This window comes from Pieris napi, chromosome 1 (genome assembly GCF_905475465.1).
Source record: "Pieris napi chromosome 1, ilPieNapi1.2, whole genome shotgun sequence".
Taxonomy (NCBI): Eukaryota; Metazoa; Arthropoda; class Insecta; order Lepidoptera; family Pieridae; genus Pieris; species Pieris napi.
This window is the reverse complement of record NC_062234.1, coordinates 13600525-13616328: the sequence shown is the minus strand read 5'-3', so window position 1 is coordinate 13616328 and position 15804 is coordinate 13600525. Positions and strand designations below refer to the sequence as shown.

Here is a 15804-nt window from a genome sequence, read left to right as displayed (position 1 = left end):
TTTAACACGCGACCGAGGACGAGGGTAAACATTTGGATAACACAAATTTCACACATAGAACAGTCAAAAGCAGTATACACACAGGCACAAAACGTTAAGAGTGAATAATTGTATAAATGCGTTAATTTATGATTAGTTTTTTTTTATCACGGAGCGCAAACTGGCAGGAGGCTCATATCATGTTTAGTGATACCACCACCCATGGACACTTACTGCCAGAGGGTTCGCGAGTTTGTTGCCGGCCTTTTAAGAATTGGTGACTGGTTCAGAGTCACTTCAGTAGACAGCTGGTTACATAGTGGTGATTTTCTAAACTAATATTATGAAGGGGCAAGATTTGAATGTCTGTCGAACTCAAAAACAATTGAACCAAATTATTTCCCCATTTTATGGCAATATTATACGTGAGTACAATCCAAAATATTTTAGAAATAAATATTGGCTGTGCTGTGCACCAATGAACTATCTGTCAAAGGGCATATCTAAACTCCTGAGGAAACTGGAATGCCTTAGAAAAAGAAATCGTCGACGTGAGTGAGGCTCAGAAGGCTAATCATCTACTTGTCTATGAAATAAAAATGATTAAAGATCAAAAAGTCTGTGGCCAGCACCCATATATGGTTGTAGCGCCATTATTATTATTCATCCCTCTAAGTTACATATATACGTATATATATTTATAGTATCACGAGATATAGAACCTACGAGATCACTCACAATTTCTACGAATTTGATAGGTCCTGTTAGGATGCATATCAAGCAGTCCGTTGTTAACATAGCTAATTAAATATAGTTAGTATTTGTCAAAAACTAAAAAAGGCACGTTTGTAACGAGATATTACTTCGACATTTGTTGTCAATTATACGACCAAGAAGGTGGAATGCCCGGCGGAACAATAATTATTTCAATTCGGTACTTATATTAGGCAAAATCATTAATAAATAAAAATATACATTCCTAATGGGACATCTGATCGCCTCAATGGGTTGTAGATTTTTTATATGGAAGAAATATCTAAAATAGTAAAGCGAACAAAAACTAGGGAAGTCTCTAGTTATATTGAAGCCGTTCTAAACATAGCCATGTGTCAAATACGGCCTTCTCCAATTATTTATTTTCGTTACCAGGCCGCTATTTTTTTCAAATATATAGTATTAGGGATAAATAATTATTTTAATATATTTATAAGTTCTAAAACAATGTGTATGCATAAAATTACATAAGAAAATATGACATCACATATCTTAAACACATACACATCATTTATATTAGAACATAAGCAAGCTAGCAAGGGAAAAAAATAAACAAAAAACTACACAAAAAAAAAAAACTTAAAGCTCATGATAAATAAAGTTACGGCATGTGTGGTAGAAGATTGTTGTAAAATATATATTTTCATCCATGTTAGTAATTCAGTTGTAAGAGCGAGATAGCCTATTCACTGTAGCAAATACTTGTAGTTTATTCTGGTATTATCTCAAAACATCTCCTACGATTACTACAAGCCTAGTAAAACGGAAGTAAAATTCTACTTTAATCAAATAAGTAAGACAAATATAGTAACTACAACTGGGAGTGCGCATGTCCAAAAATGAAAGGTACAAAGAAATACTTAAAGAAAAATGAAATACTATAAAGAAACACTACACATTAATTTGTAACTAAAATATAAATAATTAACGAACACGCGGTTATATTGAAATAGTCACGAAGATAGTCGAAATAAAATATTAAATTATATCACACAAAATAGGAAGCTACTACTTTACTATATGGTTCAAAATCGGTTGTAAGGCATAGGAGGGAAGGTCAGCGATTACTTACTCAGTGGCGGCGCTGGGAACGGCTACACGCGAAGTGACATAGAGTTTATGGATTGGCGCCAATATTCAAGGCTCGGCTACCGTTGGTTGAGACTTCTCAGGCATATTAATATTTGATAATTAAGATTTCATCAGGTAGAGTTTCAATTAACCGATTTTCACTTCATCATAGCGTAAATGAATTTACGTAGACGTATTTATTTATTTTTTTTATGTAAAATAAAAAATATGTTTTTTTTTATTTGGACCACAAAATTAGGACAAACACATGATATAAATTGACATACATACAAAAATATCAAAAGCGGTGCCGTCCCTATAACATGTGGACACGAGCAGCGAAATCAAGTAGAACAAGTAGACAAAAAACAGTGTTAAATACAAACAAATTTATTATGGAACATAAGATACATGTATCACTTATTCCACGTCATTAAATTTGAATTTGTAGGCATCCCTACTCTTCGACAAAGAAGACAGAAGGTGTAGGCCGAGAGAAAAAGCTGGCGTAAAAAACTCTCGGTACTCTTTTAAAATAGCAAATCATCAAACAACACTTATCGCAAATTAATTAGAAGTAGCCTGTCTAGCCCTAGTCCCAGGTCCTTTTGTCAACAAGATAATCGTTATTGTATATTGTACATATGTTACACACGCATTTGTTATTAACCTATATTTAGAATACACGTGCGAGTTATTTATTTAAATAATGTTTAATATAAAAGGTAATATACGGATATTCTACGCACGTTGGCCAAGCAGTAAAATACGTTGGGCGGGCGGTTTTACCACTCCGTGTTGAAGCCTTGGGGGTGAGAGTCGCGCGCGGGCTCCCGAGACTCAATAAAACTTTCCCGCGTCCGTGAAGTGAAACCTTTCTATTTTTAAAATATACCGTATTTTTTAAATAGTTCACAGATAATCTAGTGCAAACTTTTCTCGCTGGAGTAATCTGTGGAGGTCTGTACGATTTTAACATTTTCAAAGATTTTTAGATAATATTTTAAAACATGGCCAAGTTTATTTAGTTTTATTACAAATACAGAAAATTCAATTACTTAAATCTACAATGATATAGTTGTAGCATTCAAATAATTCTTCAAAAAGTGAAATAATTTTATTTTCTAATTATAATATTAAAAATTTAATTTTAAATACGTTTTAGTCACGTAAGTTTTATCGATATTAATTAATAGAAGAATATCATCTAATGAGTTATTACTAAGAAGCATCTCAATAATTTAGGTTATTTTTACTTTGCTTCGGGAACTTATAATTCATAACCATTATTGGTGTACTTTATTTTTTAAATAAACTCCTATTATCAGATACATATCAGGCAAAAGCACTCCACCATGCCATTATAAATAACACGCCACGTTAATTCCCTAATGGAATAGTTAGGTTCCTTGTAGATGATTTCGTTGAAACGACATTAGAAAATCAAATATCTTCGTCTATTTTTAGAAATCTTCCATTTCCAAATGCACACAAATATTTTCCTGCAGTGTATTCTTCCAATAAAATATTTGCGTATTTTATCGCGTGACTTCTAATTCCAAGTTAACATGTACTGCACGAAATAGGAAGAAACATTTGACACAAATCAGAATGAAATACTAAATTTTGAGTTCCAATAAAACTGTGATTATAAAGAAAGAGGTAATTTTAGGAGAGATATTTTTCAAAAAATTCTTTTGTATTGTATAGCAATTCATGAAGCCGTGAGATTTTTAGTTTTGTTTTGTTCTTTTTTGAGAGCTTTTTAGTTTTTATTATTTTTTTTTGTAATATTTTAGATTAAAGTTGTTTAAAGAAAAAACTTTTAACCGGATTAAAGTTATGTATTTTTATAAATTTACAACTATTTGACATAATTTTAAATTATTCCGACGTTTACAGCGTGCTTTACAGCGTGCGTGGTCACGGTGACCACATAAAAATACATAACTTTAATCCGGTTAAAAAGTTTTTCTTTAAATGTGTAAAGGTTATGTCAAGTTGTTTTTTATATGATTTGGTTATGCGCTTCTTGCACTTTATCCACCATATTTTTTTTTAGTTTTTTCCTTACTAGGGTTGCATCCCATATAATTTTTATGTATTATGTTACACGTATGTAATGAAGTGTAATTTAAAAAAAATACGCCCAGAAATAACAATTTTAAACATAGTTCTATCTAATAGAATTTCAAACGCTTTTGTCTGTAATTTTTTACTGACACACTTAGTTGATGTAATTTTTGTTCTTTCCCTACATTTAATTTCTGATTTCCTATTTATAATCCAAATGAAATATAACTATAGCTTGAACGTGCTTAACTCTCTAATGGCCGTTTAAAATCCCCATTACTACCCTTACCTATAAAGAGCTAAGTTTTATGACTGATCCGCATAGTAATAGTTTTTTAGACATAGAAATAACATTTATTACTAACGAAACACACACACACACAAAATAATAATATTTTAAGTGTGTTATGTGTGTGCAGCATTATGGTGTGGAGCAGACGTGTTCCACAGCGCTGGTCATTCTGCCATGAGACCACAACAGTTAGTTCGCGCCTCAGACGCAAAAAAGAAAAATATTATAATAATAATAGTAAAAATTAACAGTGTAAAGAAGTCTTGGAAAATTTGTGTGTAAAAGTATAATAAATAAAAAAAAATAAAAATAATTGTTACTAAAACCATAAGAATAAATAAATGTTTTAAAAACTAGATTTCGTGGCATTTTTATTGAGTAAGTAGATTTACTTATTCATTTGATTCATTGGTTTTTATTATCATGTACAATTACGTTCGCCACTTAAAGAGATAAATAAATCAGTCTTTTGATTCAAACTGAGTAATTGAAGTGATTTAGATTTTATTAATAGTTATTAGTTTCAGGTGTAGATCTCAAACAGTATTACGTAAAAATAAATTAATTTTGCTTTACTGCTTATACTGCTTTAAGTAAATTTCCTTCCAGCATTTGTACTTGTATCTTTTAATTTAAACTGCTTATATAAGAACATTACTTTTGTAACAAATAAATTATTTCCACTTAAAAAAGAGAAAAACACTGGCGCTACAGCCCTTGGCCTTAGATATAGATTCGTGATGATTTTTTTCTAATAGGCAGACAGTGTGTGAGTGGCTGGTAATGCCCGATGACTTGCCGCCATCACGATGTATGTATGTATAAATGCGCATTTTCACTTCGCATTTATTAAAATTTGCTCTTTGAATAATAAACTCTTATAATTAATAGGATTTATTATTAGTCTGATTATATTTCCTCAGTGTTCAAGTTTATTAAAGATAGTTAATTAGTATGCTAAACGAAATTCAATAGAGTATCTAATGAATAACCGAAATGAGTTCCATTATCCAAAATACACTCAATATGCGGTATGCGATTTTTTTCTAAATTTACTCTGAACACCATTTAATTTGCATTTTTACGCGAAACTCAATAAAATGATGGTAATTAGAATTTTAACGTGCTATTCGTCGCCATTTCATTAATAATGGGTGATGTTAATTGCTACCAGTTAGTGTCGACAACTTGACAGTTAAAATGGTGAAAATAAAAAAAATACTATTGAGAGCTTAGTCACGTTTCTAGTAATGATTTACGGATATCGTACGCGGGACTAGAGAAACCTTTCTTAGCTAAGCGGTGTATTTATAGGTATATAATCGGGGTTTGGATTTATGTAATTTAGTCAACTATATTATTACTAGCGGCCCGTAACGGTTTCGCACGAATGGACATTTTTTTTTTACCATTTGACATAAACGTACAGGTAATGTTACCATCGTATAAATATAGACATTAATATTTATACTGGCATTGGCATTTGAGAACTGGCAGTAAATGTAAAATTAGAGGCATTTCATATATATATATATATCTTCTCTTTTTGACGTTCATAAGTGTACATTGTGTTACCTATATGAATAGATGGTTTTGACTTTGACTTATACGATACTAACAACACTCAATTGTTTTAACTTCCCGGAACCGCTCCAATCACACTTAAACTTTACGGAATGGTGTTAAAGTTCAAATTGATTTTTAACTATTAGGAATATAGAAAATTGTTGTTTTTAGACTTTTTCAGTCAATTTTTTAAATTTTTCCTCGTACCATCCTCGTTCTTCAAGGAAAATTATAAAAAAATAATTAGCGAAATCGGTTCAGTTGCTCTCGAGACTTGAGCTTAGCAACACATTCAGCGATTCATTTTTATATAATAGATTAATAATAAATAAATGAATTTAAGATGAAAAATTATACAACATATACTATATGCTATAACGTTTGTTACAGATGTCGTGTAGCAAGTGGCCAAAATCAAATCCAAGCTGATAATTTTTTTGAAAAAGGATTCGTGTTCGAGTTGCGGCAGTCGCGAAGGCGGCGCCGCTGAGTGCGGTTGTGGATCGCTGGCGCTGCTTCAGCCAGATAGTCTTGGCGAGCATCGTGGGCGCACAGCGTAGCCCCTTAGGCTGGGCAATGGGCAGCTCGCAGCGACTAGCCGCTGTTGCGGCAGTCTCTCACGCAAAACATTATTATAACCACACTCAACCCAGCGTTGTTCATACCGAGTCCACACATTATAACATCAATATTTTCTTTGTAAGGTTAGTTATATATGTTAGCAATACACGTACAACGTAGCGGGTAGTGGTTCACGGGGAGTTAAAGGATTGGCTGGAATGAAATGCACAAAATGGTATAAACATAACTTACCACCGTTATGAGGGCCGGCCATTGCGTCGAATCTGAAACAAAGGCATCATAAATATATTTTTTATGTCATGTATATAATATATAAAATTCTCGTGTCGCGGTGTTTGTAGTTAAACTCCTCCGAAACGGCTTGACCGATTCTCATGAAATTTTGTGTGCATATTCGGTATGTCTGAGAATCGGACAACATCTATTTTTCATCCCCATAAATGTTAAGGGTAGTCCACCCCTAAATTATTACTTTTTAATTTTTAGATGTTTTTTTTTATGATACAGCATTAAAAAATACATACAACCACTAATTTTCACCCCTATTTTTTATTATAAATTATATACACGGCAAAACGACGTTTGCCGGATCAGCTAGTTAAAATATATAAATCAGCTCGATTTCAGCCCCTCATCAGCACACTGAATGTATATGACAAATATACTTGTACCACGTTACAAATATATCATACACGCGAAAAAACTTTTCGGGTAACAGTATTTTAAATATATAAAAAAGGTTCTGTATAATCGAGAACCTCCTTCGATTCGATTAAATAGAAACATCAACTGTATACCCAGTAAAAACGAAATTAGGTTAAATGTAAAATGTTACAACCAGCACTTAACAACGAAAGCTCTTTAAAATTGAAGTGTAGTAACGTGTTTACAGACGCAAATCTGGATTATATCCCGTCACATAAACCCTTGGTCATCCCAACTTTATTAAGCAATCAATTTTTCACTACAGTAATAATTCTTCAAGAGATTTACGCTTACGATTTCGAATAGCCTATACCAGATTGACAAATAAAATTTGTATCCGACGTGATAAGTATTGCATGGACGGGCCATAATAGACAGATTCTCATAGCTCCTACAGTCTTAGTATAAATTATGTTGTGAAGATTGCTTTGGGACCACTCAGTTGATTTGTCAACTGACACTTGCGACTTGACATCTTTGGTTAACGCAGATAATTTGAAACACAGACTTTAATATACTTGGTATAAGGAAAATTTTGTAGTATATTAGTTTACCAGTTTCGGAAGAAACCTTGATAATTTATTTGTTCGACACATCAAGTTCACTACTTTATACTAAGATAAAGTTTAGTTTATAGAAAAAATAATTTTTTTTCTCTTGAAGACTTAGTTTATCTTGTACATATTTTAATTGTATTTTTTTAACATTTATGTTTACCTAAATTGTCATACAGTTTAGATAAAAGAGTTTGGAACATATACCTTTGATATAGTATTATGTATTAGGCAGCGTTCAAGTATTACGTCACGAAATTTTTGGAGAAAATTGATCCCCCCCCATGTAACGCGCCGTAACGTTTATCTACAGTACTGTACCCAAGTATAGTAAAACGTTTCGTAACCACCTAGTGACTCTTTATACCTAAAAGTAACCATTATGTGGCGTAAAGTACTGGAAAGTCGAAAATAATATTAACAATAACGTGTAATTCAATTCCCGCCCCGCATCGTAACATTTTACAAAAGGATCCCCCCCCCAAAATTCGATACGTAATACTTGAACGCCCCCTTATGCGGTAAACTTTAATTAATAAATAAATAAAATAAATAAGAACATATAGTCTTATCTTACTAAGACTGATAAAGTTCTATGACATCCACTATTAATAATCAATTCGTTAAATATTTACAAGCAACAAGGAAATTAAATTGTAAATTCAAACAAAATACAAAACCCATAGAATATAGAAGGCAACCGTGTACGGTGAAGTCGTTTTGGGTATCACTTGTCGTACATACCTGGACCAAATCCTAGAGTAGAGACAAGTTAAGGCTACCCACAACCGACGAGCATGCATGGTGATTGTCGTGAAGTCGACAATGCGTTGTATATCAGGACTGTAGCAAGTATATCCTTTGCGTACCCCTTCCGGAAAAAGGTGTGATAAATAAAATATAAATCTGATTTGTTGAAGGATAAAATAAACTTACTAAAACAGTACAAATCGTTTATCGATCACGAGTTCCGAACTTGGTCATCAAATAGTAAACAAATAGACGAACAAAGTAAAGAAAACATTTGTGAACGCTAAAACAATAGTTGGAGGCCTTTTCAATGTGAAAAAGTAATCAAATTCTTGTTTTGAATTTTTGATTCAATTTCTGTATTGAGTGTAGGTATAAAATTATTAATTTCTTTAGTTTTAGTACCTACTAGTAGGATACGAGACTATGATTTTCATATCATCGTTCGTTTGTTTATGCCGGAACCGCGACAGTTTAAGAACAAATAAGTGATTATTTTTGGGGTCTTTTAATGGATTCATGAGGAGTTAAGCCATTAAGATAATAAAATCATTATTGTAACAACAATTCTTTTTTATATAGAACAAACGGGCAGGAGGCTCACCTGATGTTAAGTGATAATAATAATCATGGAAACTCAATCGGGCTCGCGAAAACGTTGCCGGCCTTTTAAGTTTTTACGCAGCTTAGTGGTCTATTTCTAAAACAATAAAATATCACTCACCAATAAATACTTAGGCATACTCACACTGAAATTTCACTACTATTTATATGATTCCTATACAACAGATAGTAAGAAAGGGGAAAATGAGACAAATAAGACATTAAACGTTACATTAAGATTACTGGTTTATTTTCGTCGAGCCTCCTCTTAACAATGATAAGAACGTAACATTTTTGTCACGTGCGCTGATAACGTTGACTTACAACTTATATGCAAATCAGGTGGTACCTGATATGTCTAACATTACATAAAATTATCACGTTTGATAAATTACACTAAAATACATAAATCGGCTTCATTGTTAACATATCAGGAATTATGTTGGCCTAGAATGTGAATCTCAACGCTGAGTCGTTCACATCCTGGCTCTGCTCAAGATTTCTCTCTTCTTTCGCCCCTCTTCTTGGACATAATGGGTACAACCAAATCTGACTTCAAAACCAAATTTGTAGTGCCACGTGTTAAATATTACGTTATACGAATAACAATATAACAAAGAGCAGTGTTGGCCTAGTGGCTTCAGCGTGCGACTCTCATCCCTGAGGTCGTAGGTTCGATTTCCGGCTGTGCACCAATGAACTCTCTTTCTATGTGCGCATTTAACATTCTCTTGAACGGTGAAAGAAAACATAGTGAGGAAACCAGCTTGCCTTAGACACAAAAAGATGGCGTGTGTCAAGCACAGGAGGCACATGAAAAAGATACAGAAATCTGAGGCCCAGACCTAAACAGGTTGGAGCGTCACTGATTGGTTTATTTCTTATACGTAAAACAATAATTGTTTTTGCTTTATAGAATTTATTATTAAGCCTCATTAGGATACGGCACCATTTCTAGACCCGTCTCGAAACGCTAATTTTTCGCGCAATTTCACTTTGCATCGTAAAGGTAAAAAAAAATTGTACAAAGAGAGTTGATCCTGCTAGCTAAAATATTTATTTATTTAGTATTTAACAGTTATTACTAATGCGATAGAACGAAGTTAGTGTAATAAGACTTATTATTTTAAGTTACAATAAAAATTAAATTCAGTTAAAAACGCATACTATTTATAAATTTAGAAATGGGAAAACATTACACAAGTGACGTATTCCCGAATCCCTGACCTTCCTCACTAAATTCGTATTCTGAATACATTCTCTTTGCCCCGACATCCCGAGCAAGAATTAATGAATGTGTTAATTTCAATTATCGCCTTGTAACTGGGTTAAATGTTTTTGTTCTATGAAAGAAACAAAACTTTTGTTAGGATAATGAAGTAGGAGTGGTAATGTCTCATACATTTTGTTAAAGAAAACTATCATTAGACTTAGGGCACTTCGCGATGTTACGTCTTCTCTATGCTGCTCTACGGCGCAGAATCTTGGTGAACAGAGACTATGTCCAAAAAACTGGAAGCGATCCATATCTGGGTTTATCGACGTATGCTGAAAATATCTTGGACAGACCGCATACGAAATACAACCGTTCTGGACAGAATGCAGAAGAACAAAGAAATGCATATGACTGTTAAGAAAAGGAATCTTGAATATTTTAGACACGTTTTACGTAACACCAAAAATACGAGCTTCTTCATCTAATCATACAAGGCAAAGTGGCAGGTAGAATGCAGACGCACGTCTTGGTTGAAGAATCTTAGACAATGTTTTGATCAAAGCACCAAGTCATTGTTCAGAAGCGCGGCATTCAAAATTCAAGCCATGATGACCCGATATCAAAACTCTTGCACTTGCACTTTACCCTTAATCCTTCCTTTTATCTGACTAGGGTTGCCTTGAAGAGATTGATAAGGCCGCCCATGCATCCCTAATAATTTATTTATTTATTTTTTATTGACATTTGCATACAGAAATATAATACAATTGACATAATTAAATGAAAAGAAGGACAACTAGCGGCCTTATCACTTTCAAGCGATCTCGTCCAGGAGAGATTGTGAGATTTTTTTAAAAATTAGATAAGGTAAGCAAGAAGTGCAAAAATACATAAGTTAACAATACATAGTTATTTAGACAAAACTAATGAAACAAAACAAAGAAATTAAAATAACAGTGATCAAGGACAATATGAAAAAAAAAAACACATAAAAAAGAAGAAGTGCACATGAATCACGATAATTTTTACATCAGTTAGTACGAAAGTTAGGGATACGATGTGGACAGGTAATGTTTGTACAGTAGATTTATGTTTATTTATTTGTAACGTAACGAAATTTTAATAAACAATTCTGCAAAGGTTTGAACTTCAAATAGTCAAGTGCACCAGATTATTAAGAATCGTTATCGTGATATGTGACTAAGTATCTTATCTATAGAATTACTTTTTATCAAACTAATATTTTTTTTTATCATCATCATATCAGGGCATTCAAACAATAATACAAAATTACATGTCTAGACTATACAGGCCGGAATCAAGAATAAACTGGCCCACAACATCTGCAACGCCGCGCCGGTGATTCAATACCAGATCCCCAAATCGTTACAATTTCAAGTATAGCCCCGACTTTTCAGACTCCTTCAAACGAAAAATAATTTGCAATAACAGTTTTGCATATCTGTTTAGGAGTCTTCCAGTAATACATCTGGGTACAGAAATAAAATAGATTTTTACGAATTAAGAATCTCCATTTTATGGACCGTTTATACAATATGACATAATTGATTTAAAAACAATGAATTTTTTAGGGAGTGAGAAACCCCAACCCGATTGGCCACAACTTTAATTTAGTTGCGTAAACAACATATTATCATTGGTAAATAAGTAGCCAATTTTGAGGTCCTATGTAGGAGAAAAACTATGTAGAGTTTTGTCCTTAAAAGTGTGTCATCCACAGTATTATTTTTTAAACTATAATAATAAAGAAAATAATATACCTAATTCGGAACTATATAAAAAATCGTAAAAACAAATGCAATTATTTTACACGTTGAAAGCTATCTAATAAATATTAAAAAACTGATGAAACTGGATAACTGCCGGCGTCAACTAGATAAAATTTCAATTTTCGGTATGAATAACCCCATATTCTGCCTTAACTCAGCCGTTATTGGAACTTAAAAGAATTTTAGCGTTGACATTTCATTACATTTTGTTTGTACTTCGTATCTACGTATCTTTTAATATGCAGATTCGTCTGAATAAATGTGTGCGAGACTAACAATTTATTTATATTATAAATCGTCAGAATGAAAATAAAGAAAGTATCTTTGATTTATATATATATATAAATATATATATAAATCAAAGATACTTTCTTTCTTTCTTTAAATATATATATATATATATATATATATATATATATATATATATATATATATATATATAAATATTGTTATAACGGAGATAATATATACGTATAATATAATGAGAACGTGTTATCAAAGAATGAACACTCCTTGAGAGAAAAACAGATCAAACTCAATTTTCGTTATAAATTAATCTTTCGCAATGGGCTATATGCAACATTTCATGTTTCTTTTATAGTACAACCTGTTTTTTTTGAAATACAAGCTATATTTGGAATTTAGCCCTAGTTTAATTACATAAAAGTTTAGTCTAGTTTTTTATTCTGGTTAAATTTAACATAGAAAACTTTGTTTAAATTCCCCATAATTTATAGAAACAACCTTTGGCTATAATAAATCGATGTGACGACGCCTCGCGTCAGTATGTCCAATTAGTTGGTTTACAGCGAGCGTGCAATATTTACTTTCATTTGCGCGATTTAAAGTATGCGCAATTTTTCCATTCCAATAAGAACGGGCGTTTTCTAAACATCTTCATTTCAAATGTGTTCGAAACAAATTCTTTAAAATAAAATATATTAGGTATTATGATAAGAAGATCTACAACATTACCTATAATATACAACTTTAATTAAGACCAGTGTTGGCTTAGTGGCTTTAGCGTGCTACTCTCATCTCTATGGTCGTAGGTTCGAATCCGGCTGTGCACGACAAATGATCATGAAGCAGATTCAGAAATCTGAGGGCTGGACCGAAAATGGTTGTAGCGCCACTGATTTTAAAGAGCTTAATTTAATTGTATATTTTAAAAGACAACAATTTCTTCTCGTCTTTCTTTGTCGGTTGTTACAACATCTCAACTAATAGCCCAAAGCTTATACTTAAAAATTTATAGTTAATTAATTTAGTAAATAATATATCTGAGTAGGTAAAAGTCCGATCCGAAATTAACCACTATTTAATATAAAAGATACTTATCAAAATTATTAGACTTTGGGTCATGTGCGTTAACCACTAATCCACAGGGGCGGTTATAACGTACAGTAAAAGCTCCCTATTCGCGCTTCCTTTATTCGCGTTTTCACTATTCGCGGATTAAAAAAATGCAACCCGATTTCTTTATTCGCGGCAAAAAATTTCTTTATTCGCGGATCTAAAATTTCATACAAAATTCCAATAGGTGTTTAACGCAATATCATATAGATAATATGGAGTGTAATCCTGATATGAAAGTTGCTGGAAGAAATTTGACATAGCAAAATGCATCGTAAACATAAAAGAATCATTGGACGAACTGAAACCACACACATTGAAGTCATGCTGGAAAAAACTATGGCCTGCTCTGACTGCGGAAACTGACGAAGAATTCGTGCAAGTTCAAACTTTGACTGCAAACATAGCCGAAATTGCAAATGGAATAAGACGAGATGGGTTCGAACAGACAGAATCAAGTGACATTCAGGAATTGCTTGAATCGCAAGATGAAGATTTGACTGAAACCGACTTGGAGGGAATGTTAAATTCACAGCCCATTGAAGAAGAGGCTTCAACTAGCACTAAAAATGTGACATTTACTCTAAGCATGAGGATAATGATTACATAATGTTTAATAACATCAATAAAATTGATTTTCTTATATATTTGTGTTTTTTATTTTGGCACCTAGGAACGTATCCCCTATAAACCCATATAAATTACCATTCTGTATTCACGGTTTCTGTATTCGCGGCATATTTATGGAACGTATACCCCGCGAATAAAGAGATTTTACTGTAATTTCTTTCGTATTAGAATTTTGACAGCGTTGATTGTTTTTCAATTAGGGGAAACTCTTAAGCCTTTTTAATTTATTGAAAACCCTTATTATAAAAACCGGGATTACATTCCCTGAGCTAAAAGGGTTTTTATAACAACGTAATTAATGGTAATACCGAGTCTTATTATATGTAAAATTTCTAAAGATAGAATAAAGTCGATCATTATTTTTATAATCTACTATTAATTGACGCCAGCGTTATAAGTCCTTAAGCTTTTCAACTTCCTAAAATCATTTATGAAATATGTGAAGTGAAGGTTTTCGAAATAAATTGCGTGTTGTTCCCACGAGAATGTGCTCCATGCCTACTGCTCATAGATAACAAATCTTTGTTTTTTTCATCAAATAACGTTATCCCTTTAAAATATAGCGTAGCACTAGCTACGCCGTAGCATATTGTTCTTTGCAGTGGCCTATGTTATTTTAGCAAAAGCTACATCGTAGATTTGTTTTCCAGTGCTACGTTGTGTGGTGTACTCGTAGCGGTGTGTGCCGCATGTTGCCGTAGACCCAGATCTACGGATAAGCCAGAGGAAGTGACAGAATGCCGAGGAATTTACACTGTTAGTGGAGATGCACGATTGAATCAGGTTAGTGACTTATATGAACAAACATAATTAGTATTACATAAATCAATATCATATAAACTGTATGAGTTAAAAAGTAAACGTGTATAATTAGGATAATTTTTATCAAAATAAATGCTAACATTTAATTGCAAGAGAACTAAGTTTGATAGATAAGTAAGTGGGTATGATTTAGAAACGAGACCTCCTATATATGTCGAGAATGTATTTAATTTTGACATACATGAATCATCATCCTAATGTTATTGTTTCAATAACATAAGTCTTCTAGGTTTTTGAATATAATCTATAACCTATAACGGCGTGGTGCGTTAAAAATTCCTATTACTTGGCAAAAAGGTGTAGCTATATATTAAAAAGGGCAGAAAGGAGACCGCACTCATTATAGCGTCGCTTTGTGGCGTGTGTCAAAGCCTAGAGCATTTAACTGTAAAGCATCTTGAGAATTCTTAGAATCCATTTTAATTGTGTTAAAACGTCTGACTTTAAAGTTGCTATTTTTAAAAATACAAACGCAATTCTATAACATTCGACTTATCAATTTTACATGGAATACGTAAAAAAAAATACTTCGAGGTAGGTTCGGTGGCGGTTGTTCTATGGATATGTTTAAATGAGGATACGTTTCATTTAAATGAAACACTTTGTTTGAATCTGGGTAACAACTGGCTTTAATCGTTTAAAACATGAGCTTATAACTAAGATAACATAAGGGGTAGTGGGTTTGCGACGCTGGATTAACAAAAAACTAAAAAGTTTTTAAATCTAAGTGACGCTTATGTTATTGGACATTATCGGAAACGAGAATGTTAAATTACAATTTATAAGTGTGGATAAAATTAAAGGGCTCATATTGGCTTCATGTGTGATTGTTTACATTTTGAAACATTAACTAAAACAAATGTAACTTAACTAATATTAGTTTTACATAACTCTCGCTTTAAGATATTTTCATACTTCTTGCCCCGTGAATATTACAAGAAAAAATAGCTTTAGGCTTTTCCAGCCTATATAAAGCCCCTCTGGGGACGCCTTAGGCATTCTACGAAAAGAGGCTCAGGCATACGACCCACCAGAGAACCG

At 32.6% G+C, this 15804-nt stretch overlaps 1 protein-coding gene and 1 long non-coding RNA gene across 5 annotated transcripts in view; one reads left to right on the top strand and one right to left on the bottom strand.

Annotated features, from left to right (window-relative positions):
* LOC125048684 (probable beta-hexosaminidase fdl) overlaps nucleotides 1-15804 on the bottom strand; it is a 94094-nt gene that overhangs the window by 22908 nt on the left and 55382 nt on the right. For all 3 annotated transcript variants that reach the window (XM_047647503.1, XM_047647521.1, XM_047647511.1), the window contains one exon: nucleotides 6569-6600. In XM_047647503.1, coding sequence (XP_047503459.1) covers nucleotides 6569-6590 — 22 coding nt within the window. In that variant the 5' untranslated portion in view covers nucleotides 6591-6600. The remainder of the gene's footprint in view (nucleotides 1-6568; nucleotides 6601-15804) is intronic.
* Nucleotides 1-15804, top strand: part of LOC125048725 — a 44108-nt gene that overhangs the window by 3329 nt on the left and 24975 nt on the right. The window contains exons 1-3 of one of the 2 annotated variants that reach the window (XR_007116866.1): nucleotides 2630-2784; nucleotides 6146-6459; nucleotides 14592-14724. This is a non-coding gene — a long non-coding RNA (uncharacterized LOC125048725). Of the gene's footprint in view, nucleotides 1-2629; nucleotides 2785-6145; nucleotides 6460-14591; nucleotides 14725-15804 lie in introns of those variants that run through there. The other variant, XR_007116865.1, reaches the window with a different exon arrangement.